This window comes from Neovison vison, chromosome 14, assembly GCF_020171115.1.
Source record: "Neovison vison isolate M4711 chromosome 14, ASM_NN_V1, whole genome shotgun sequence".
NCBI classification, from domain to species: Eukaryota; Metazoa; Chordata; class Mammalia; order Carnivora; family Mustelidae; genus Neogale; species Neogale vison.
The window spans coordinates 3,448,206-3,472,834 of NC_058104.1; the positions used below are offsets into that span (position 1 = coordinate 3,448,206).

The 24,629-nt window shown below is 56.7% G+C and overlaps 3 protein-coding genes across 4 annotated transcripts in view; 1 reads left to right on the forward strand and 2 right to left on the reverse strand.

The window, feature by feature from the left end:
* Positions 1-26: 26 nt before the first annotated feature.
* On the reverse strand, positions 27-5,500 carry MRM2 (mitochondrial rRNA methyltransferase 2). Its single transcript, XM_044233466.1, has 3 exons — positions 5,473-5,500; positions 3,326-3,615; positions 27-1,200 (listed from the first exon to the last, which is right to left on the reverse strand). The coding sequence occupies exons 1-3, from the start codon at positions 5,478-5,480 to the stop codon at positions 758-760; spliced, it is 741 nt and encodes a 246-aa protein (XP_044089401.1). The 5' UTR covers positions 5,481-5,500; the 3' UTR covers positions 27-757.
* A 64-nt stretch (positions 5,501-5,564) lies between these two features.
* NUDT1 (nudix hydrolase 1) lies at positions 5,565-16,003 on the forward strand. 2 transcript variants are annotated; one of them, XM_044232563.1, is made up of 4 exons: positions 5,565-5,633; positions 7,130-7,298; positions 15,312-15,457; positions 15,712-16,003. In XM_044232563.1, the coding sequence occupies exons 2-4, from the start codon at positions 7,147-7,149 to the stop codon at positions 15,882-15,884; spliced, it is 471 nt and encodes a 156-aa protein (XP_044088498.1). In that variant the 5' UTR covers positions 5,565-5,633; positions 7,130-7,146; the 3' UTR covers positions 15,885-16,003. The 2 variants fall into 2 exon arrangements, with proteins under 2 accessions (XP_044088498.1, XP_044088499.1); XM_044232564.1 differs by having other exon boundaries at positions 5,567-5,638.
* A 303-nt stretch (positions 16,004-16,306) lies between these two features.
* SNX8 (sorting nexin 8) overlaps positions 16,307-24,629 on the reverse strand; it is a 39,022-nt gene continuing 30,699 nt past the window's right edge. The window contains exons 8-11 of the mRNA XM_044232562.1: positions 22,070-22,138; positions 20,538-20,687; positions 20,038-20,187; positions 16,307-18,960 (exon numbers count right to left, since the gene is read on the reverse strand). Coding sequence (XP_044088497.1) covers positions 18,850-18,960; positions 20,038-20,187; positions 20,538-20,687; positions 22,070-22,138 — 480 coding nt within the window. The 3' untranslated portion in view covers positions 16,307-18,849. The remainder of the gene's footprint in view (positions 18,961-20,037; positions 20,188-20,537; positions 20,688-22,069; positions 22,139-24,629) is intronic.

The following is a 24,629-nucleotide window of genomic DNA, read 5'->3' on the forward strand; positions in this document are numbered from 1 at the left end:
TGAGGGATGAGCACGCCTCCAGGAAATGGCTTTGGAGAAACCAATTTTTTATAAAAACAAACTTAAAAGCATGGAAATCCATTAAAATCGCACAGTCTACATTGTTCTGTAAAACCTCATTGAGTTCCTGGAAGAGAGTAGAAGGAAATAGATGCACACACTACATGGTTGCTTGCTCAGGCCACTGCCAATCTTGGGGACCCCCCAGGATTCCAGGAACAAAACAAAGCACATCCACCCCATGGGTAACTCACACCAAATGCCTTCCCTAAACGCAGGGGAACTCCCGCTACCTGAAGATGGGATTAACATATCATCCACCAGAGAGGTGGAGATTAATCCCCAGCTTCAAAGTTGAGGTCTGCACACTTAGCACTATATAAGCAAAATGACAAGGAGAAGACTGACTGTTGCAGTCAGTCGGTCCAGGGGCAGGGGTGGAGACTTTCTCTGTGATGTGACAGTTACATGAAGGTCACACCAAGGCCCAAGTATGCTGCCAGCACCTTGCCACTGTCCTTTCATCCTTTCCTCTCCGCCTCACGAATCACATCCTAGAGACAGTTTCCGATGGTACATCCCGGCCAGCGAATATTGTTTTGTTGTACCTTTTTGGCTTCAAACAAAGGTCCACTTATAGTGCCTCCTGCATCCCCAGTCAAGCCCTGAACCTACTCCCCACCCTCCTGCCACACTCCTGCCAAGAGCTCAGACGACAATTGCAGTGAACAAGGCTCAGAAATGACGGAAGAAACTCTCAGTCCTCCGCAAAATCCTTCCCTCTTTGGTACTGTGTGGCCAAGAGGTACACCTCTGCCGACTCCTTCCTGCTGGCTCTGGGTTTCACTGCCCTGGTGTTCTGGAACTGCCCTGTCAGTCGCTTCCGTAACGCCAGGCTCTGACTTCCAGCCCACGTTTTGCAAAGGAATGTTCCGCCAGGCTCCAGGACATCTGGAGCGAGGTCCAGAAGGGATGAGCACAAGCCAATGAGCCTGTCGTGATCCAGGCTGCGGATCCCCGTGGCATTGGGTGCCATGTCACTCAGAATCACATCTGCTCTCCCTCCAGGAAGCAGTTCTCGGATTCTCTGGAGGGTTTTTGGGTCAGTCACATCAGCGGGGCACAGGAAAGTTGCTCCTTCCAGGGGGAACACGTGAAGAAGATCAACCCCAAGCACAAAGCCAACGGGAGCACTGGGATCTAAAGAAGAGAGAGTGAGTCCATTATTTACATCCTGAACCATCCCTCAGAAATACAAAGAGAAAAAGGGAAATAAAAGGTCAGGAGGTCAGGACGAAGGACAGGAGCAAACTCGAGAGAGTAGACACAAGGCCCTTCCCCAGCTCTCTCCATCTACATAGACATAGCGCAGGGAGAGGCAGTCCTCAATCTGCACGGGAGAAATCTGGGCCTGGAGAAGAGCACCTGTCCCAGAGCACAGGACGTCATGTTACTTCCTGGGGCCTGCTCGCTGTGAGAGGTCTTACCTGAGTAGCCATTCTGACAAGCCAGGACAGAACAGGACCCACTAATATATCTACTACCTCTGCAGTCAACACGTCTGCTCTCCAGCTTAACCCAACTGCTTTCAATGCAGAAGCTACCAGAAACAAGCCAAGAAAGGGGTACAGAGACAGGCAGAAGACAAGGTACAGAACCAAACCCCTCACACAGGTTTCAGCGGCACCCATGGCGCAATAAAGATGCCACTGTTTCACTCGCCCCGAGCAGGACCCCCTCCTGCCTGCGGGACAGTAGCCCCCAGAAGTGGGTCTTCCCACTCACGGCCCAGGTGTCCCCGTCCGAGGCCCTCCCCCACACCAGGGAGGGCCCCCACTCTGCCAGCACCCACAGGGAGCGGGGGGCACCAGTTCAGGGTGCATCATAGACTTGCTGGTTCCGTCTGCTTAGCAGAGGCTGTTCCACGGCAGGGTAACGTGTATTTTACTTTATGTAAAGACTGGAAGTCAGGTACTTTGTAGAGTACATTTTTCAAAGGAGAAAATACCATTTTCATCCCTGGAAAGGAGGACATTCTACATCTCATATCCCATGTGTTATAACCTGGCGGGGAGGGGTCCACTAGAGACAAATGGCTTGGGATGCATTTTCACAACTTCTGGGAAGAAAAGAAACCCAATCATTTTATCCACAGGTCTTCCTGTAGGTTAAACTTGGCCATCTTTATCCTTCTCCTGAAGAGCAATTACAGGGATGGGAAGCACTGAAGTCACTTGTTGGATCTGTGGGTAGGCTCAGTGGTAGGAAAAGGAACTGAAGTCTCTGACACAAATTCCTTCACTCAGGCAATATTTATTGAGCTAAAAACATTTTTTCCCACCTGTTCTAGAGCCCCTGCAGGCATCCCATCCACAGTAACGAGGCTGGATCTTAGACGTGAATGCAGGGAGCAGCACTCCCAGCCTCTGCTTTCAGCAGACCAGCAAACTCCTCTGAACCCCATTCTTCAGTAGGACAACGAGCACATGCCCTCACTCTGCGTGTGACAGCGGCCCTTGTGAATCGGCCTAGTTCACAGAATGCCAGGGATGGTGGCAGCCTCCGATTTTACAGCAGGAAAGAGAGGGAGGGACACACACTAGCAGAAGACCTGGGAGGCACGCTGGTGCCCAAGGGGAGGCTAGCCAAGCAGTGCCAGAGAGCAGTCCTCTGGAGCTCTGCACAAGCACCTGAAGGGACAATGTGGTTTTCTAAACTGAGGGTATAGGATCCCCATTGATTAGCCAGGGGAGCCATTTTCATATAGAAAATCTTTGACAATATCCTAAAATAAAAAACGGCAACAGCAGAGTCCCTCAGGCCAAGCTGGAGCGGAAAACCCAGAGCCCCAGTGGCGGGTGCTCCTGGAGCAGCCCCAGCGGGACTGTGGGGAACCCCTGGGCTTCGAGGACAGGGACCTGGGAACCCCTGGGGTTGATTCAGCTGTACTGTCACAGAAAGATGTCAGTGTATCAGTAGGTGAAAAAACCCAGCTCCGTTAGGGCTCCAAATCAGCAAGAAGATTGTGGATGTGGGATACTAGCGTTTTTTTAAAAGAAAACATACATATATAGTTATGTGTGCAAAAGCAAACTCTGGAAGGGGGCACGCCGACGCACTGATGTACGCACAAACGTGGTGCGATTTAAGGTGCTTTAAACCTGCACTAGAGCCTTCTACCGTGTCCGTCGTTTCAAAAACATCAGTGTTCTACTCTCACCCTTCTTACTACCAAACAAGCCACCAAGTGGCTTGGCCACCCCAAATTCTCTGGTGGAGGGCAGCTGGCTCATGCCTGCTGACCCAGGGTCGTCAGGGGCCTTACCTGTGCCCGCAGCGTTGACCCTCTGCACGGCCACCTGGCTCCATGCCCCGGGGGCCGCCCCACAGTCTAACACCCGGAGGCCAGGCCGCAGGATCTTGTGCCTGTCGTCCACCTCCAGGAGCTTGAAGGCACTTCGGCACCGGTAACTCTCCACCTTCGCAGCCTTCACGAATGGGTCCTTAAAATGGCGCGTCAGCCACAGGTGCTCAGCCCCGGTCCGACCCTTGCAGTGACTCCCGGCAGCATGAAACCTTTGACACCGAAGGGCCGCACCTATCAGCTTCCAGGACCTGATGGAGAAAAAGGGAGCAAACGGGCTGGCGTCACATGGACAGGAGGCTCCCTGGTTCAACCCACATGTTTTTAGAGACGGTGCCTGCAGGCCCAAGAGGGGAGGATACTTGGCAAGCTACCCAACCCAAAAGCAGATGGAATGGGGTGAACTAAGTCCCTCCCCAAATGCATGTGTTAAAGTCCTAACCCCAGTACCTCAAAATAGAAATGATCTTTAAAGAGGTGGTTCGGTTAAAATGAGACCATACGGGTCCGAATCCAGTATTACTGGTGTCTTCATTAAAAAAGGGACACACGTTTGGGGCACCTGAGTAGCTCAGTGGGTTAGGGCCTCTGCCTTCAGCTCAGGTCGTAGTCCCAGGTTCCTGGGATCGAGCCCCACATCCAGCTTTCTGCTCAGTAGGAAGTCTGCTTCCTCCTCTCTCTCTGCCTCTCTGCCTACTTGTGACCTCTCTCTGTCAAATAAATAAATAATTAAAAAAAAAGGGGGGGGACACACGTGCACATAGGAAAGACTGCAGGTGGAGACACAGGGGGAAGGCAGCCATCTACAGGCCAAGGAGAGGGGCCTCAGGAGAAACCAGCCCCACCCACAGCTTGACCTGGGCCTCAGCCCCCAGCACTGGGAGATGGAAGTCCATGCCGTTCCAGCCGCCCGGCCTGGGTTGCTTTCTCACAGCACCCAAGCAAGCCAGCACAGCAGTTGTCACCTTGTAGGGAAGAACCGTCTTCCACTCGTGGACTTCAGAAGGAAGACTCAAACATCACTGATAGTCACTTTGTGTCAACCAACGTTTTTCCAGCCCTGGTTAATACTACTGTTAATACCAACGACAGTAACTCCTCCTCGTCCAGTACAACTTTCCCTTGGGCTCTGTGGGACTGCGAGAGAACCCCCGAGGACAGGCCCTGGCCTCACTTAGCTCCATGGTTGCAGAGGCCAACACAGGGCCTTACTGGTCACACCACCTTATGCAGCTGAACTCTACCTGTGTGACCAGGTGAAGGACCATTTCCAAGTCTCTTTGGCAAGTTCAAGTTTTTAACAGTTTATCGACTGCCAGGAGCTCCCCCGAAGTCCCCTCGTGATCTCACAGCACCACCCTACACACTAAATTCTGCATCCACGTTTCTGATGGAAAGAGCCTACCATCATCCCCATGGCTCCAGGCCAAAGCCCCCTCAACAACCAAAGCATCCTGGCAAGATCGGGACGCACCAACTGCAACTGCTGCCTTCAAAGAGCATAAGGGGTCTCCTGGGAGAAGCACAGAGCAGTCCTGGGCCCCAGAACCAACTTCCACAATTGGGGGAAAGGCTGGAAACGAGTCACACCCACCTGGACCCGCAGATTTGCCAGCTGACCTCCAGCGCCCACCCACGTCTGGGGTTCAGCACAATGGCCACTCGTGGGAGCCCTCACAGCCTTCAGACCTGATGTGCCCTTCGCAAGCTTCACCTCCACCTGCAGCGTCTCCCCACCTGCCCCCAACTCTTTCCCCACCCTCCACCTTCCACCGTCCCCCTCACCTGCCCTGACCGCTCTCACCACCCTACATCAGCAGCGCCCCCTCACCTGCCCCCAACTCTTTCCCCGCCCTCCACCTGCAGCGCCCCCTCACCTGCCCCCTCCGCCCGCCCGCCACTCCTTGGGAGCCGTCTCGAATACTGGCTTCGTATTGGAAGTCCACTCCTAGGCACTTCGCCGGGGATGCCCGCGTCCGCGCCCCATTTCTGCCGCCGGAACCTGGGACGCGTCCCTGGCCGCTCCTCCTCTCCACTCACGCTTGCAACAGGCGCTCCATAAATGCCGGCTGCGCGCACAGCCGCACCAACCTTCCAATCTCACTCACCGAGCCATAGGTGCAGAGCCGCCGCGGCCGCCCGCGCCGGAAGTAGCTGCATCACTTCCGGCCCGAGGCCACGCCCCCGGAAGCAGCGCCCGGGTTCCGAAAGCGCGCGCGGAACGCGGGTTGGAAGAGCAGGGATCGGAGAGCCCGGGAGCGGAGCCCAGGTCTGGTGAGCTGAGGAGAAGGGAAGGCGCGGGGGCGGGGCATAGTGGTCGGGAACCTTGGGGGACTCGGGGGTCCTGGGAGAGGGGAAGGGGCGGGCGGGGCCGGGTGATAGCAGGACCGGCTAGAAGAGGGCAGGGCTCGGGGACCTGGGGGGAGGAGGGGGGGGCCAGGTGAGCAGAGGTCGGAGGAGTGGATCCGGGACTGCCGCGGTCTCGCAGCCCGGGGACCTGATGTCCCAAGCCCCCGCGCTGTGTAAGGCCGGCCTGAGGCTCTGCGGATAGCGGATATCACCGTTGAGAGCCCTGGGAAGGGGCCTCCGTCTACAGTGACTAGACTGGGACCCCACGGCTAACAGATAGGGCCGCCCCGTCTGCGACAGCCTCCCAGCCCCTGACCTTAGGTAGGCTCTCCGAGGACCCCAGCGGCTTCTTCCGGCATCTGTGCACCAGCGGAGCTAGACCCAGACTGGGGCACCGAGTCTGCCCTTTGAGCCCACTCTGCCTCTCAGCTTCCACTTCTTCCTCTGGAAATGGAGAAAGCAAGTCTTAGCTCACGGAGTCGTTGGGTTTGTTAAATGAATTACTTTTTGAGACGCGCATAGTGAGTGCTTCCTAAGTGGTCGCTGACGCTCCCAGGATCCTCTCCGTTACCAACATAGTTCACTGGGAAGCCAGGGCTCCGGGTGGGAGCTCATGAACATCACGACAAAGTATGCAGGCATAGAGACCCACCCCCAACGCCAGACCCAGCTGAAAGTGCCTTGGGGGACATGGGAACTTCCCAGAAGGATCCCTACTCCTGCTCCTCATCCAGCGTGGACCCCAGGGGGCGAGACTTGTGTTCAGTGGGCCCCAGGCTGCACTGGGGCTGCATGGACAGGGGACCTGCTCTTGGCTCTCCACCATATCTCCAGCAGTCACCCAGACTTCACCCTGGGAGTTTTCCTCAGGACCGTGCTCCCCTGCTAGAGCAGAAGGGGGCCCCTTGTGGTTCCAGTACAAGATCCCAGAGCAGCAGTGGTTGTCACAGGCTGGAGGGTGAACCAGCCTTCCTGGGGGGGCTCTGTGCCTTCAGGAGCTACGCACTCCCTGGGACTCTGCAGGTCAGCTACTGCTGAGGGGCAGAAGGCAGATCCCCATAGGCCAGAAGAAGAGCCCACTGGTGAAAAGGCCACGGGCTAACCTGCATGGTGATGTTGGCACCCGGGGGGTGGACCGCCTTCCAGCTTCTGTGCTCAGGCGGAGGAGGGGTTGACAAGGTCACCTCATGCTGGGGGCCTGGCCACTGTTGCTGCTGGCTTCGCAGGGCCAAGCGTCTTTCTAGCCCGGAAGCCCACTTGTTCAGAGGTGAGCATGTGGGGGAGGGCTGGAAGATGACTTAGCAGGCTTCCCCTCCCTCCCTTCCACGGCACATTCCCATTTCACCCGGGCTCTGGCCTCCATCGCACCCCATCTGCACCCAGGTCAGGCTGATCCAGCCCTCTTGCCTTCCTCAGGGGCTCTCCAGGGGACCATGGGCTCTTCCAGGCTCTACACCTTGGTGCTGGTGCTGCAGCCTCAGCGAGTGCTCTTGGGCATGAAGAAGAGAGGCTTCGGGGTTGGCCGCTGGAATGGCTTCGGGGGCAAAGTTCAAGATGGAGAGACCATTGAGGATGGGGCCAAAAGGTGAGGGAAGGGTGGGCCTGACCACACCACCAGCTCCCGAGGGGATAGGCTGGAGCTCCTGACCGAGCCCTTGGGCCTCCGTTCTTTCATCTGCAGAATGGGAATGACAGGAACATCTCCTGCCTCTCCTGCAAAGGGTGTGGAAGGGCGGCATATGCCGGGTATGTGCTCTGTGTTGTTTGGGTCTCTGGGAGTGGCTTAAGGCTGCAGCTTCTTCTAGCTATGGGGCTGGTCCATCTCTGAATGTCGTGGTCTGTTCAGGGGAGCCAATGACTAGCCTTTCTGTCACAGCCTTTTCAAGCACATGCACACACTCCCTTAATCCTCAACACTTCCCAAGGGCGGGAAGCAAAGCCCAGAGAGGCCAAGCAGCTTGTCTGCGATCACACAGCTCTCCGATTTCAAGCCTTTGCCCTTCTTTCTCCTCATAAGCATGTGCAGATAAAATGAAATTGTGTGTAAATGTCACCAAGCATTACACAAGCCTTCACCATTAGGATGTTATTTTGAAGAAAGCTGGCAACCTTAACTAAGGCTGCTTTCCCTGGGCAGGGAACAGAACCCCACATGCATACCAGTGAGGCTCCTGGAAGGGAAGAAGGCTGCAGACACTATAGCCCGGTGGTTCTTGAGTTCAGGGTTTTCTAAATATGACAACCCCTGAGCAGCAGTGCTCCCACCACATAACGGGGCATGAACACATGTCCTGTCCTGTTCTTCCTTTGATCGCGGGTCACCAAGCAGACTTCACAGTGCATGGCTGGCCCCCAGCCCGATGTGAAAAGCCATGACTGCACTGTCCACGGCGTGCACCTCCCCATCGTGGGCCCAGGACCCAGCGCACTGCAGGGTGTCATTGGTCTTGGCAAGTGCGAGGCCATGTGACCGATCCTGCCTGGGGACGGCACAGCAGGGACAGAGCCCAGTCTGCTGACACTCTGGCATCTGGGCCTGTGAGCTGCCCCGGAGGTGGGCTGGGCTGCGGAAGAAATGGCATGGAATATGGACAAGTAGGGGGTGCCAGTGGTCTGTTCTGCCAACCACCCAAATGTCTGTGTTCTGCTGAGACTGTTCACTGGGTCACCAATCTTTAGGGCTCTGCTCAGTGTCAGGACACGGGAACAGGTCCCGACCCACCCTGCCGAGCTCTCATCTAGCCTGGCTGCCGGGTTCATGAGGACGTGTGTGGAGAGTGGGCCTAGTGGACACCCAGTAGTCTGGGGCATCCAGAATAAAGAACCTGGGCAGATAACCAGGCAAAAGGGAAAATTCCCAAAGGACCTGACGTTTGGTCCGAGCAGGTGGCAGGTGGAAAGTAGTACCCACAGATCCCCAGAGGCTGGAGGGGCAGGACCATGCAGAGGTGTGCACCGTGAGCCTCGTGGAGTACAGACAGCTTCACCTCCATTCTCTGCCGTCCTGGAGACAAGCAAGCAAACTACCAGGCCTCTGATTTCTTAGGGCCTTTCCCTTCTGCCCTCTCTATGTGCCGCATTTCCTGATCGAGACACATACGTAAGAAAGCCTCACTCACCCCAGATCCTCAGTACTGAGTGTGATGGTGGCCTTCCTGCAGGGCAGGTGTGGGATCAGGCAGGAAATGTGTCCTGGAGATGAAGCAGGACATGCTCTCTGTCCCGGGATGGAATTTGAATCCCTCTCGGTCGGCCTCCCGCTGCTGTCACACCCAGACCTCCCCTTCTCACCTGGACTCCCTGCTCTGCCCTCTCCCTCCTGAGTCCATTCTCCACACGACCCCCAGGCAGCCTTCCTGAAACTGCATCGGGGTCTCTGTCTCGCACTCATGTGTGAGGTCCCTTTAAAGCGTCCGGTACCATTAAACCAACCTCCTGTGTCACCCCTAGAGCCCCACGGGGTCCAGCCACACCCTTCTCCCGCCACTGTCCCTTAGATACCCCCAGCTTGTCCTCCCTCCTCGCCTGGCTGCCCGCCCACCACAAACTTCCCATCTCGGCAGGTGACCCCACTGACCCTCACAGCTAATGATTCCTTTCCCTGCCATCCCCACACCCCAAGGCTCCATGAACCACACTGGTCCTGAAGTCCGCCTACACCCATCTTCACCAGGAACACTTGAGAAATGGGCCCATCATGTGGCCAGCACAGCGATCAGGAGATGGAAAGGGCCACCTGTCCACTGGCCTCTGTCACAGTCGAAGATTCGGTCTGTTCTAAAATGTCCCAAGAGTGCAGTGACCCATGTGCGCCCTGGTGTGTGCCACGCAGTGCCCATGTGCATTTCTGCAGCTCACACACCAGCCGTGTCCGCCGTCTCTGTCCTGTGCATGGCCCCTGGCTGTTCCCGGGTGGCAGCCACCAGTCCCAGGTTACCCGTGCCATGTCAGCTTTCCTGGTGGCTGCTCCCCAGGGCAGGGCATGCAGAGCCCCGGGTCCTGCTGACGACCCGGAGCAGGAGCTCCGCCAGAGGTGCAAGAGCTCCTCTCCCTCCCAATCAGCAACAGGCACTTTCTCTGATTTCAGCTGCTCTGGAGGGACCCAGGTCTCCATGAACTTGTGTTTGCCCCAAGGGCTTGAACTGGTGCGCCTGCTCCGTGTCCGTGGGCCACTTGGATGTCTGGTCTTTGTGAACTGTCTGCCTCAGTCTTTTGCCCATTTTTTAAAAATTGGGTTGCCTGTCTTTTTTTTTTTTTTTGGCAGAGAGAGATCACAAGTAGGCAGACAGAGAGGCAGCCGGGGGTGGGGGGGACAGGTCCCCCGCTGAACAGAGAGCCAGACGCGGGACCCTGAGATCATGATCTGAGCCAAAGGCAGAGGCTTAACCCACTGAGCCACCCAGGCGCCCCTGCCTGTCTTACTCTTAAGGATTTGTAGTTCTTTATACACTTCCACATCCTTACTGATTTCCTGCTTGAAGTGTCGCACGAGGATGGTGGATTCATCTATTTCTCCTTGGAGTTGTTAGTTTTTGCCTGCTGTCGTTTGACTCTCTTTTGAGGCACATGCATGCATGTTAAAGATTGTATCGTGGAGAAGCAGCCGCTTTACCCACACATAATACCCATCGTTATTCCCGACGCCTGAAATCCAGACGGATATTTCTGCTTTCATTAGTTCACATGGTATGTTTTTTCCACTTACTTTTGATCTGTATTTTCTAATCTTTATCGTTTTATCCTTCATGCTTGTAATCTTTCTATCCACGTGGTTCCGTGCAGACAGGTGGTCTTGTTTTCTGATCCCCTCCGACCATCTGCCTTCCACGGGAGCATGTGGTCCACTGATGTTCCAAGTGGAGACTCCTACGGTTGGGTTCATATCTGAACCCTTGTTCTGAGTTCCTGTTTTTGTCTTCCTCTCCTTTTCTTGGTTTTGTGGTGTTAACTGCGCACCTTCTAGGAGTCCATCCATCTCTTTTTTTAGCAGGTCAGCTCTCCTTAATGTGACTGTTCTGCTACTTGCCCCAGAATTTACAGCTAATCCAGGGGCTATCCCGTCCCATGGGCAGTTTGCCTGCCTCCTGATAACAGACATCCCAATTCCAGCCCCCAGCCGTTCCCTTTATGTAGGCATGTGGGTGGCGCACACACAGGGTAGAAGGAGATACATCCTGTTACTTTGAGCAAATGGTTACCTGTTAACATCAGTTAAGAGTTAAAACTGTTTCACCTTGGGGAGCCTGGGTGGCTCAGACCTTTCAGCGGTTAAGCTAAGCATCTGCCTTTGGCTCAGGTCATGATCTCTGGGTCCTGGGATAGAATCCCATGTCAGGCTCCCTACCCAGCCGGGAGCCGGCTTCTGCCTCTGCCCCGCCTCCCCAGCTCATGCTCTCAGTCTCTTGCTTTCTCTCTCTCAAATGAATAAAATCTTTTTAAAAAAATTAAACTGTCTCATCTTGACTTCACCTACTCCTTCCACGCTCTTGCATTCTCTGTGCAGATGCGAGGTCTGATCTATCCCTTTCCTTCTAAGAATTTGTTCTTGTATTTCTTAGCAGGCAAGTGTGCTGGTAATAGAGTCCCTCCATTTTTCTTTAAGAAATTCTGTATTTCACCTGGTGGGTTGCTGGTGGGTTTTGTTTCTTCTCCGAACTCTAGCTGGCCTACTTCCCGCCTTGCCCACCCTGCGTCTCAGGAGTCAGAGGTGAGTCCTACCCTGTTCCTCTCTGGGGCAGGTGCTTTCTGCCTCTGGCTCCTTTCAGGACTTTTTTTTTTTTTTAATTTTTAATTTTTTTTAGATTTTATTTATTTGCTTTATCTTAGAGGGTGTGTATGTGAGTGGGGAGAGAGGCAGAGGGAGAGAGAAAATCCCAAGCAGACTCCACACCGAGCAAGGAGCCCAATGCAGGGTTCAGTCCCAGAACCCTGAGATCATGACCTGAGCTGAAATCAAGAGTCAGGCACTCAGCCAACTGAGCCCCCAGGCGCCCTGGGTCTTTTCTTCATCTTTGATTTATTACACTTTGAAGGTAACGTGTCTGACATTCATCATATTGGGTCTGCTGAGATCCAGGACCTGTACTTTGGTGTCTGACATTAATTCGAGAACATTCCGAGTCATGTCTTCTTGTCCTTCTCTCTCTCCTCCCGCCGGTGTTCCCGTTACGCGTGGTTCCTGTTTCCTGGCTGTCCCACACCCTGGATATTTTGTTCAGTTTTTTCCGATCTTTGTTCTCTTTGCTGTTCTGTGTTCGGCCGTTCTGTCGAGATGCCCTCCGGCTCACAGTCTTCCCGCAGCCACATGCAGCCCCCTGCCAGTCTCCTCTCGTGGCTTGCCTCTTTGTTCTTAATGGTACTTCGATGAGCGCAAGTCTCTTAATGGGATCCCGGCTACAGCTTTTTCTTTACAAGGCAGCATTTCTACATTCTTTTAAAGAAATCTTTGCCTATCCCAAGCTTAAGGAGACATTGCCCTAAGTTTTCTTCTGGAATGTTCAGGAGTGTTAGATAGCCGCCGCTCCATCTTGGAATGGATTTTGGGGTGCAGTGTAAGACAGAGATCGAGATTCATCCATCCCGATGTCCGGCTGCCACAGCATCTTCTGTTAAGGAGACCACGTCTTCCACTGCCTGCAGCCCCCCTCTGGCATAATCACAGGGCAGACATGACATGGAGCATGATGTCCATTTCCTGTGCCACTGTACCCAGTGCCACACAGAGGTGTCCGCAGCCAGATGGGTAACTGAGCTGCTGTGCTGGGCCCTGGGGTCTGCCCTCCAGACACTCGCTTGACCACAGAGGCCGCTGGTAGGGCCACCTTGTGGCCCTGAACTTGTCGCTCTCTCTTGGCCTCACCAGAGATTATATCCCTCATGGAGCCAGCGAACTTTTTATTGTCAGGCTCACTCACAGCCATGTTCTAAAGGGACCCTGGAGGGCGCTTCTTCCCAGCTGCCCCCTGGTGTCCACAAGGGCACATCGTGCCCCTGCAGGCAGCATGCTCCCCCTGGAGGACCTGCTCCCCCTGGAGGACATCCTCCATGGCCACGGAGCAGGCATGGTTCCCACGCTCAGAAGCAGAGGGCCGGGCCATGGTGCCAGAGACATTCTTCACGAAAGCAGCGGCAGTCCTACCCTGAGGCTGAAGGAAGAAGTCTGGCCCCACACAGTCCACCCAGCGGGCTGCACGGCCCCACACTGGCTCCTGGACTTGGGGTCAGCTCTGAGGCGCCCTCTCCAGGAGCCCCCGCTCCTCTCCCCAGGGCCACTGGGGTACCAGCCCAGTGCCCAGGATAGAGCCAGACGTCAGGACCTCTCTGACAATGGAGAATTGTGCCCCTACCCCTGTGGGTTGAGAGGGAGGGGCTTGCTGGCGCTCTAGTCCATTTTTAGTGCTCAGGGCCCCACAGGCCACAGGAATGACCAACTCCAGCATCAACCCTGGGCCATGACGGCTGTCTGGGCTGTTGGCAGGGAAGTGAGTGGGGATGGCCTCTGCAGGGAGTCTGGCCCGTGCCTTGTCCACCATGCTCCCCTTATGCCCTTACGGATCCCAGAGCAGGGCACAGGTCTCCTCACCACAGACCTGGGGTGGCCACATAAGCCATCATCCCTGGGGGAGAAGCTGTGTGAGCAGTAAAGATGCAGCATTCTTTGGGGGAGGGGTGTAGGTTCCAGGCACTTGGGGACCTGGGGCCCGTCAGAGTCAGGTTTGGGCCCTGGAGGGGGCCAATCTCTCTGGGTGGAGAGGTCCCATCTCTCTGGCCATCATACCAGACGCCCCCAGCATGATGGCAGAGCACCATGTTCAGAGAACCTCAGGAGGGGCTACGGGGACCCTCACACCCACCCAGAGAGTTGGCTGCTGTCATTTTGTTTAACGCATGACTCACCCTGTTCTCTGCCATCTGGAGAGCTGAGCATACAATCCGACACTCTAGCAAAACTGAAACTGTCATCCCCGCTAATTATCCCAGCCTGTGAAGTGAGGTTATTGATATTTCATGCACTGCTGTGTATTCGGGGAAGATTTAACCAAAACTAGTCAAAACACAAAATCACTAGGTGAGGTTCTTCAAAATGAGGCCCACCAGCCTGCTGCCCGAGTGCTGGGGGATGCCCGGTGGGGAGCCAGGACTTTGAATTGGGGAGCTATTTGCACCCCCAAGTGAAGACACATGTTCTTTTTTAGGTCAAGTCTAATTTTAATTAGCCGTGGCCGTGAACGAATTCCAGCTTTCAGAACCACTCAGGCCTGGTCCGCAGTGGCAGCCAGCTGCCATGACGCCCCCACAGGCCTTCCCGGGAGCTCGGGGTGGGTGCCGCACGGAGGAAGGTGTCTGTTGGAATCGGACCACTGAGACCCCACGTGTGTGTGTCTGTGTTTAATGAGCAAAGCAACTTCCCTGGCTTCTCATTCCAGTACAGGAAGCAATTATGCATTGTGTCCCTAACAGAACCCAGAGCTCAAAGCTAAGGAAAATAAACAACCTTCATCACACACAACTCTAAACGGTCAGGCATAATGAGAACACTTACAGAAACAAATAAATTCAGGGCAGGAGGAAACCGAGATTCCCGCAAGAAGGAACAGACAGAGCCCCACTGCTGCCACAGCCTGGAGAGCCCACAGGGCTCCAGAGTATGGAGCGTCCAGGAAGCGCTGGCTGCTGGACCACGAGTGAAGGAGGCAGTGGAGCCACTAGCCAGGCGGACGTGAGCGGTTCAAGGCGTGCATGCAAAGCGACTCCTCGCTGGGGCCTTATAACCGGTCAGCCGGCCACTGTTACCATCTAGTGACCTGCACTGGTTGGGAAACTGGCCAAGCTTCGGGAAGTGTGGGGGCTGCTCTGCTCCCGCGTGAGATCCGTGCGCACAAGCACATGCATCATGTCTGCAAGCGTGTAAAGGCATACATGAGGGAGACAGCCCAGAGATTACACAGTACTGGTCACAAGTGCTCCATCTGGGGAGGTGTCCAGGGGTGCTGGCCACACTGTCTGCCGCGAACATGTGGTCTGGGGATAGTGTGAAACAGGCCAGCATCAGAACATTCGGGGGCAGCCTGGTTCTGCTGTCGTGACTCACACTTGTGCTAGGGTGGGGAGTGGGTCCCCTGTGATCAGCTGCGGGGGAGCCAGCTGGAGAGTTGGGGGTGCCTCCTTGGGAGACCACGGAAACCTGTGTGATCCTGTGCTTTTGGAGCATGGGCATGAGCAGAAGGATCTTCGGGTTCCAGACCCAGGTGCCTGGAGCCTATGGCCTGCAGAAAGCATCTTCGTGGCTGTTGCCAGCCCACAGGAACAGCAGGAGCTGGACAGAGTGGGAGGGACCCAGTTCTGCCGCCCGCCCCCCATGGCCCCCAAGCAGCTGAGCTCGGCCAGGTCTGGGCTGCCCCGTGGCTCGTGGGCAGACCTGTCTGCCCTGAACCAGAACCTCTAAACAGAATCAGGATTTAAACAGTCCCCAGACTAACTGTCAAGTCCCGCCAGGTCAGGAAGTGCTCGCATGTTCCGGTTGCACACACACCCCCACCCCCCTGCTCCTCCTCATCCCCCCAGCGCCTGCTGTAACAGCCACCAACCCCACCTGCAGGGAGCTACAGGAGGAGAGTGGTCTGACTGTGAACACGCTGCACAAGGTGGGCCACATCGTGTTTGAGTTCGTGGGTGAGCCTGAGCTGATGGACGTGCACGTTTTCTGCACAGAGAGTGTCCAGGGGACGCCCATGGAGAGCGACGGTGAGTGTGGGAGTCCGTCCCTTCTCCCTACCCCGGCGGGCAAGGGGAAGCCAGGTCCAGGTCCCGGGAGGCAGGCGCTGCGCCAGCACCCAACTCTAAGCCCTGTTCCTCTTCCACACAGGGACACAGCTGGGAGGACTGAACCCCAGAGCGTGTCCAGTTCCTCAGAGATGTGCGTGGGGATTGCTCACTGATGGGCAGTTGCAGCCCAGGTGGAACACGCGCGCGCTCTCTCTCCTTTCCACCCGCTACAGAAATGCGCCCTCAGTGGTTCCAGCTAGACCAGATCCCCTTTGCGGACATGTGGCCCGATGACAGCTACTGGTTTCCCCTTCTGCTTCAGAAGAAGAAATTCCAGGGGTACTTCAAGTTCCAGGGTCCCAACACCATCCTGGACTACACGCTCCGCGAGGTGGACAAGCTGTAAAGGAAGGAGAACCCTGGCCCCTGCGGGCTGCAGGACCCTCATCAACTGCTCAGAGCCCCAAGGCAGGGGTGGGGTGAAGTGGGTGGAGGTGAAAATAAAGACCCTTTGCCTTTTCCACACTCCTTGCAGACCCTGGTACGGCCAACCCAGGTCCATCCTCAGGAAGCTGCCAGACGGCGAGCCATGACCACGGCCTGGGGCAGAGAGGACAGCTGGAGGGCCGGGCGCTGCCTTGTGCCATGCCACAGGTTCTTGTTGGGACCTGCATGGGCGAGAAGCTGTATCCTCCTTACTCACCACCCTGACGTCACAGGGAAACTGAGGCAGTCGTGGCCCAGGGCTAAAACCCTGGTCTAATTCACCAGAGGCCGTCCACATCTCTGACAGCCAGGAAGGGGGAAGGCAGAGAATGCACAACTTTACCAACTGTCATCAACAGGTTTAATGGTTTTTCGTTCTTACGTAAAAATCTCGGAATGTAGGCCGTTTGTGAACGATTCCAGTTTACTGGGTATAGTAATCACTGACCCCCACAGCCTCATAAAGTGCTCCGCACAGCAAACTGCCTCCCCGAGGGGGGACAGAAGCAACCCAGCACCAGTCCATGCGGCCCCACGCGCACCCACATCAGAGCCTGCGTCTTCTGCTCCTGCCACACATCTGCAGGCCACAGCAAGTGAGCGAGGTCCAGGCTGGAAGGTCCTGGGCAGGGTTCCACTCCAGCCTTGCCAGAGTGCAGAGCAGGGCTCTGGCCAGTGCCATCCGACTGTGCAGGCCATGGACGACAAGGCCATCCCACTCTCCTGGGCAGCATAGGCCTCCCAGGACATCACTGAGCACAACAGCCCAGGCACAGGGGCCCATGGAGGCTGTGTGCGGGACCAAAGGTGGCCTCTACTGTCCCCAGCTGAGGGCACCAGGAGGACGTGACTCCCCCACCCCACCCCCAGCAAGTCTTATCTGTTGACGTCTCTGCAGGACCTGGGGGAGGGAGGGCTTGGGCCAGAAACCCCCCTCCAGCCAAGAGCAGCAGGCCAGAGTGGCTCCCAGCTTCCACGGCAGGAACACAGTCGTCTGCAAGTCCTCTTCAGAAAGCACACTGCAAGGCTCTGGAGCTGGAAATCTCCTCGGACCTGGGTGAGGAGGCCCTCCCTGCACCAGCCCTCCCGCCTTCACGCTGCTGCCCAGCACGTGCGAGGCAAGGCCTGCTCAGGGTGTCTCCACGGTCCTGGGGTGGCCCGTCCCTCGCCAGCCACGGCCAGGGCATGTGCGGGTGAGCAACAGCTGGTAGGGACAGAACAGGAGACTTAAGGCTCCTGCTTTATGGCTCAAGTGTACACAAGGCCGTGGGAGCAGCCCTCAGGACCGCACAGACCCACACACAGCACCTGAGAACCCATTTCTACAGTGGGGGTGAGAACGCAAGCACCACCCAGAAACAGGCCAGTAACCAAAGCAGCTCCTGACGTGCTGGGCTCTGCAGGCACACTGCCCTGCTCCCTCAGAGCCCAGGAAGGCACAAGCCACCCTCACAAGGCCACAGGCTGGGTGGGGCACAACTGGCTTACCACCACCATCCCACACACCCCCACAGCTGCTCTGCCAGCACAGGCAGAACCCATGTGTGGGGTGGGCCCGAGTCCCCACCTGACACGGTTGTCCGGCCAGACCAAAAGGACACGTTCCCCCAGACTGCGGTATGCACAGTGTCCTCGGGGAAACCCACATGCCTGCGGGTACAGAAGTCACCCTCGGTCCCCACGCCGTGTGCAGACACACAGGCAGACAAGACCCAAGAGAAGCCCTGCACGTCTGCACGCACCCCCAGAAGGCGTGAATCTCAGGAATCCTGCCGTGAGGTCAGAACCTCCAGCCCCACTCGGGGCCAAGGACAGTGAGCTCAGAGGGCTGCAGACCTTGAAGGATGCACCCTGCCTGCGGACACAGAAGGGATTCCTAACAGGAAACACCCAGGACCTCGACACACAGGAACCCCAGACTCCTGAACAGATGCCCTCTGGGCCTGTACATGCAGAGGGAGGCTAGAAGCAAGGGTCTGAGCACCCAGAGCAAATGAGGTCAGTTTAAAGCTGGTCAGCCATGGCAACATGGCCCCCTCCTGCCAAGGCCAGCTAGGACACTGCCCCCACCCGCCGGCCTTCCTGTGCCCTTCCAGCCTCCAGGCTCGAGGTGCAGTCTGCAAAGAGAGGGGCATCCAGGCAGCCGAGAGAACAGAGCCATTGCTGCACTGGGACAAACAGAAGCAACAGTTCACCTTGTCTCCAGCACTGCAAACTGCTGGGCATACACGGGTTAGAGAGTGAGTGTACACGCAGGTAGAGACACAGGACACTTTCCCCAGAGACTAAGCCACGGCCCCCACAGCACTCCCCCAGGCTTGTCTCCTGGAAATCAACACCGTCTGTGCGCCCAGTGCCCCCCCCCCCGAGTCCCCACCCCACACACACTCACACTGCCATGCCCACAACTTCCCAAGATGTCCTGCTGGCCTCCAGGGATGTGCCCGATACAGCCACCTCTCATCCGACAGGGACAGTCCTGCCCTCTGTGGGGCCAGCTCATCCAGACCCTCCCAACTGCTCTAAGCCCCTGGGGGACCCTGCACATGGCCCCCAAGCACCTGCCACATGGAAACTATCCCGCCGCCCTGCCCTCTGGGGATCGGAGAAAACCATTCCAGGGACCCTCAGCTTCTCCCAGCCAGACTCACAGGCACAGTGTGGCAGGTGGGGGCGGGGGGTGGTCAGGGGCAGTTGAGCAGATCCCTGTGGCTTCCGCCCTACTTTCCAACCCCTCCCCCACCAGGCGCGGATATCAGCCCAACACTGGGGACCCTGTGGTGGGCGGGGGCAGCCGCTGTCTGAAGGGAATTCAAAAGAGGGACACACCATTTGGAAAGAGGTTTTAGTGAGGCCACCGGAGCTCCTGCCCCAGGCCTCTGGCACTAGTGAGAAGACCTGCCGTCCTGCAGGGGCCCCGGTGGGAGCAGGGAGCTGCTGGGTCCCGCGAAGAGGCAGCTGAGCTTGGGCTGCAGGTCGTTCCACACCTTGCTCATCTGGAGGACGAGAGGGAGCACGGCGGGATGAGAAAGGCCACGAGCTGGCTACACGCCCCGGCAGACGGCTCTCTGTAAAACCCACGAGGAGCCCCAGCACGGCCCATGTGGTACCCTGTGCCACCTCCCCCAGCACTGCCAGACCAGGGGGCCACTGGCCCTTCCCTCGCCATCTTCGCCCCTTCCTCCACCAGGGACGCCGAAACTGGAGGGAATCACACGCCCTGCACGCAGGCCAGAAGGTGGAGTCTGCCACCTTGACCACTCTGCCGGCACCGGCCCCCCAGGGTGGTGGGTTGCACATGAGGGCTCCACCAGAGGAACACACAACAAACGTGGGTGTGGGAGTCAGATGTGCGGCAGCCACCAGCTCACACTCCGGTATCCGGGTTGAGGAGCAGCTACCGGCAGCCCAGGGAGGAGGGAGGCTTGGAGCCCACTCCCCCATGCGGACTTCCCCCAGAGGGGACAAGCCCCTTCCTCTCTGGCCGCTGCATCAGGACCCTCGCCCATGGACAGGGACACAGCAGTCCCAGACGCTTGCACCCTATGGCCCTCCACATCCCACGCCGATCTTGGAGGCGCACAGCACATACCATGTTTTGGAATGGAAACTTGCCACAGAGGGTAAATGGCACAGCTGAGTCATGGGGCCAGGCAGGCAGCCACAGACCTTGCCAAGTCTCCAGACAGAGCACCTGTTCCAAGCAATTCAGGAGCCACCACCCAGAGGACATGAACCGGGGTCTGTACCAACCCCTTGCCCTCTCTGCCTGATGGTCCCATCTCTTGTCTCAATTCTGGGGATGCTGTGCTTTACCCAACTCCAAAAGTCCTCCAGGAGAGGAGGAATGCTGCTTCCTTCATGGTCTCACGCTGCACCCCCCCAACCCCATGAATCAAGGGGACAACTCTGCCACTGCTGTTCAGGGTACGTGTAAGACAGCAGCTGTGACCAGGACCTGTTTCCAGGTCCCGGTGCTCCCCAGCTCGCGGCCCTTCCCTGGCAGTTCGCGAGGCGAGCTTCACAAGTGCCAGGCTCCCAGGCAGAGCCCAGGCAGGTGCGGGGAGACCCACCTCCTTGTGCCCTTGGATCTGTGAGTTGACAAAGGCCCCGAGGATGTGGGAGGTGAGAGGCAGGTACGCGTGGACCAGCTGCGTCTCCTGGTGCAGGCAGTACAGGGAGAAGTAGCTCCGCAGCTCCATGGTCTGGATGGCGTTCTCCTGCTGCACACACAAGTTACCCTTGCTCCCGGCCCCGCGGACACAAGGAGCCGCCAACCCCGCCCCGAGCCCACGGCCACCACCCCTTCCCCGCAGCACCACCGAGGCAAACTCCAAGCCACTTGCCCCAACCAGGCATCCTGGAGGCACTGCTCGGGACACTGCGGGGCCACCTGCCCACCCCAGCGCCCCCCGGCGCCCGCTATATCGCCGGCTATGGCGGCCCCAGGCAGAAGCACTCTGGAAGCCCGGAGCCAGGGACCAAAGTACCGCTCCAGGGTCCAGCCAGGCGGGCGTGCAGTGGCCCCGTCAGGCCTGCTCACAGGCCACCCGATCCCCCATGCGAGAACCACCTCGACGATGCGGGACTCCAGCTGCTCCACCGACTCGGGCTCACGGCTCTGCACAGCAGCGCTCAGCATCTGCCTCTTCATCAGGCTGTACTTGTGCAGGGCACGCTGGTGCTTATGCAGCACGCCCTTCTCGTGCCGCTCGCACAGGTCCTGCGGGGAGGGGCAGCTGCGCTCAACCACCGGCCAGAAGGGCCCCAGAGCCACCCTCCCTCCATGAGAGGCAGCGTGGAAAGGGGAACTATGGAGGAGACACACGCTCCAAAGTCCGTGCTGTTCATGCATGAGCCCCTTCCTCTTCGGAAACCGCTCACACCACGCCCACTCACTCCACGCTCAGCAAGTGTTCGTGGAACAGAGCCGCTCAGGTGACAGGCCCAGGGTCAAACCAGGATGGGCTGCAGCACACATCAGCACCACAAACTAAAAACCCACAAAAAAAGGTCCTGTCCACAAGGGAAAATGGACAGGGACAATGGAAGGTGGACCGCCGACTTTCCCACTGCCCAGTGACAGGAAGCCCATGTCCCTCCAGTAACAGAAAGGCCCGTCTCCAAAAGATACACTGGCATTTCCCAGGGGCCCTGAAATAGCCCCAGTCAGGAATCCTGTGGGAAACACTGGCCACAGAATGACAGTGCTGTGATCTCAAGGTGATCTGACTACCATCCATCTTAATGGAGAGATTCCTTCTGGAACCTTCCTCAAAGTACTGGGCACGAATATATACCCTCAGCACGAAGGATTCTCTGCTTCACAGACACTCTAGCCCATCACCAACACCACCCCAGTCCGAAAGCCAGCTCTGCACAGAGCCAGAGTCGGACTGCCCAGAACCTCAGCCCAAGGAAGAGACAAGCTCCCTCAGCACCAGACCAGCCCCAGTTACAGGTGGGAGCTACAACAGTCACACACACACACGCATCCGCAAACACACACGCTCACATGCCTACATGTACACATGTGCCTGCGCAGTCACATGCACACGCATATGCACGTGTGTGCATGGATGTGTGTGTATCCCCAGGTGCACCCATGCTCATACACATGCACGTGTGCACACAGATGCCTACATATGCGTACACGTGCACACGGTCACATGCATGCATATACACTCATACATACACATGTGCACACAAACATACCCATACTCACACCTATACACACTCATACATAAACACAAATGTATACACGTTCACACAAGCACATGCATACACTCGTGCACACCCTCATACACACACAAATACACAAACACAGTTCATGCACATGGATACATCCACACATACATACACACAGGCATACGTATATGCTCACACGCATGCGTGCACACACAGCTGCCACTCTCAGACCAAGGGAAGCCAGAGGACTGTCTGCACACCTACGGGGGGCCACAGCCCAGAGCACCTACAGAACCCTCCAAGGAGCAGTAACACTGGCCAGACTGCCACAGCCCATCTTCCCTCCACAGCCCTGGGTTCGCGGCCCTTCATCCTCAGGAGTCACACCCATGAGAGACCATGAGAGACCAGACTCACTTTATACGACTGCAGCAAATCCAAGAAGAGGTTCAATTTCTCCACCACGTCATTCTCTTCCTGTTTGCCCTAGAAAACAAGGGTGGGTGACCACTCCGAGCACCACAGGACCCACAGACCTATCCGTAGGCCTGAGCTGGCTCTCCACACCTCCAGCAGCCACAGCCAGCTCTGCAGAAGAGCCCCCTTCCCACATGACAGACCCCCAACACAAGGCAGGGAAGCCACAGAACCCTGCAGCTAGATGAAAACTACGGCCTCAGTTCCCAAGATCATCTGCCCACTTGTGCTCACTGTTTGACACCCAAGTACAGTTGGGGCTGGGTTGGCTTCCTGGGAACCCTCCCTACTAACACTGTGCTCACAGCCACATGTCCTGAAGGGCTCTAGCACAGCTCATGGCCCTCAGCCACCAGCACTTGCCGAGCACCTCACCTGGGTGTTTGTCGAGCACCTCACCCGGGTGTTTGCTGAGCATCTTGCCTGGGTGTTTTGTTGAACACCTCCTAGTCATTCACCAAGTGCCTCTCTCAGGTGTATGGTGAGAACCTCACCTCTCCCAGGTACAGTGTGGGCTCCTCAGAGAAATGAGCCCCTTTCACAACCTCCAGGGCTCCAGCAATGGCATGAAAAGCTCATCTCAGAAACCACACATCAGACCATGTGTCTAGAGGGTACAGCCAAAAGACAGAGAATGGGGAAAATGAGGAGGACAAGTCTGACCAGGTTACAAGCACTGCCCTGGGAGCCAGGGGCTCCTGCCCAGGTTCTGCCACCAAGTCAGGGGAACCAGGACTCACACCTGCTGAGCTCAGAGGTTCCAGGCCACTCATTCCCACACCTAAAGCCAAGACTAGCCAATAAAAGTCACAGGAAAATAACAGGCATGTTCCAGGTTTTTTAAACTCGGAAAGGAAAACACCAGAGGTCCACAGGCACCCTGCTCCCTCCTGACAGGGTGGAGGGGCACAGGAGGATGGAGGTTCCCCGGCCTAGCAGCTGAGGGGCCATTCCTGCTCACGTCACTGGCTAGGTCCCAATTCTCAGTCCAACGCCACACAAGACCCCAAACCACCATCCCATCAGTGTGGAAAAATACAGCCCACTGGGAGTCTCCATTGTCCCACTGGGATACAGCAACCTGGGGCCCCTAACAGGTCTGGGAAGAATAAAACTAGGGTATGTGGAAACAGAGTTAGGAAAACCAGCCCTCGGATGTCCATCCTCATGCAGTGAGAGTGAACAGAACCTGAGCCGTGCTGGGTGAAAAGTCCTGACGGTCGTTTGATCCAGTTTCACATTAAAACTGTATTAATTTCACTCCAACATGAAAATCACGAGGAATAGTCAGGAAGTGGCACTTCCTCAGACATCACATTTCAAAGCAGCATCCCAGAGCTATCAGAGAATCTGAGAGCTTGGGGGCAGGGGGAGGGGGAGAGGTTCAAACTATGAACTTGAACCACATCAGAAGCCTGAACCCTCTCTCCCTCTTCAAAGGCAGAAACACAGCATCCAAATCTCAGCTGGAAAACACTGGAGATGACAGAGTTAGAGGAGTTTCTGTTCTGCATGATGCCTGGGGATTCATGGCACACCCCTACGCGTTCCCCCACCCCAGCATGAGGCTACCCATTGAACTGGGAGCTATGTGGGCCCAGGACCTAGGTCCTAGCAACAGGACAGCTTCCATTTTAGATTTTAAAGTGAGCTTTGAGTAAAGTCCAGCAGGCTCCATAAAAAGTGTCTGAATGACCTCTTCTACCCTTGCATCTCCCAGACAGGGAAACAGGCCCAGGGAGCAACGGAACCCGAGCGCAGGCCCAGCACAGGACAGTGGCCGAGCGCAGAGCAGGCCTCCTCTCTCCGCAGCTGCACCTCCAACAGCACAACGCCGGTCCTCCCGCGGTGCACATGTGGGCCCCTGGCAGGCCTGGACAGGGACCGGGCCCAGCGTCAATTCTAAGAAATGCCAACAACACCCTGCACTCAGTTTCTAACGGGAACACACAGGCACCAGAACCCAAAGAAAACCCAGGACTTTCCATACCAGCAATGAAATCAAATCTCCTTTTCGGCACTCAGAGACATCCTGGGCCCGAGGGCCTCACCTCGAGCCTGAAAATCACCCAGCTTCACAGTCGAAGGGTCTGCTGCTGTCCCTATGTCCTCTGGCCCACTACTAAGGAGCTTCAAGCATCACACAGGCAGCAAGGCCCTTCACAAGTACACCGTTTTCATCTATTTGAAACCATCTACTACCAGCCTAAAGTCCATCTCCCCAAGAACCAGGCTGCCAACGCTCACCCTCAGAGTCACTGAGCGGTTTTACAGCATAAACGCACGCGGATGAGCCTCTCCATCTGTCAGTAACCTCCGGACCTTGGCATCGATCCCCAAGAACCACACGGCCCCTACGAGTGTGGCAGAAGCATTTCCCGAGGCTAACTGGGTCTCTAGGGGAAACGCAGGTGGGCTCTCTTGGGCTACTAGAGCTTACTAACTGTCCTAGTAAGTTATCCAGGAACCGAGTACTTGCTGACTAGCACAGCCAAGTGGG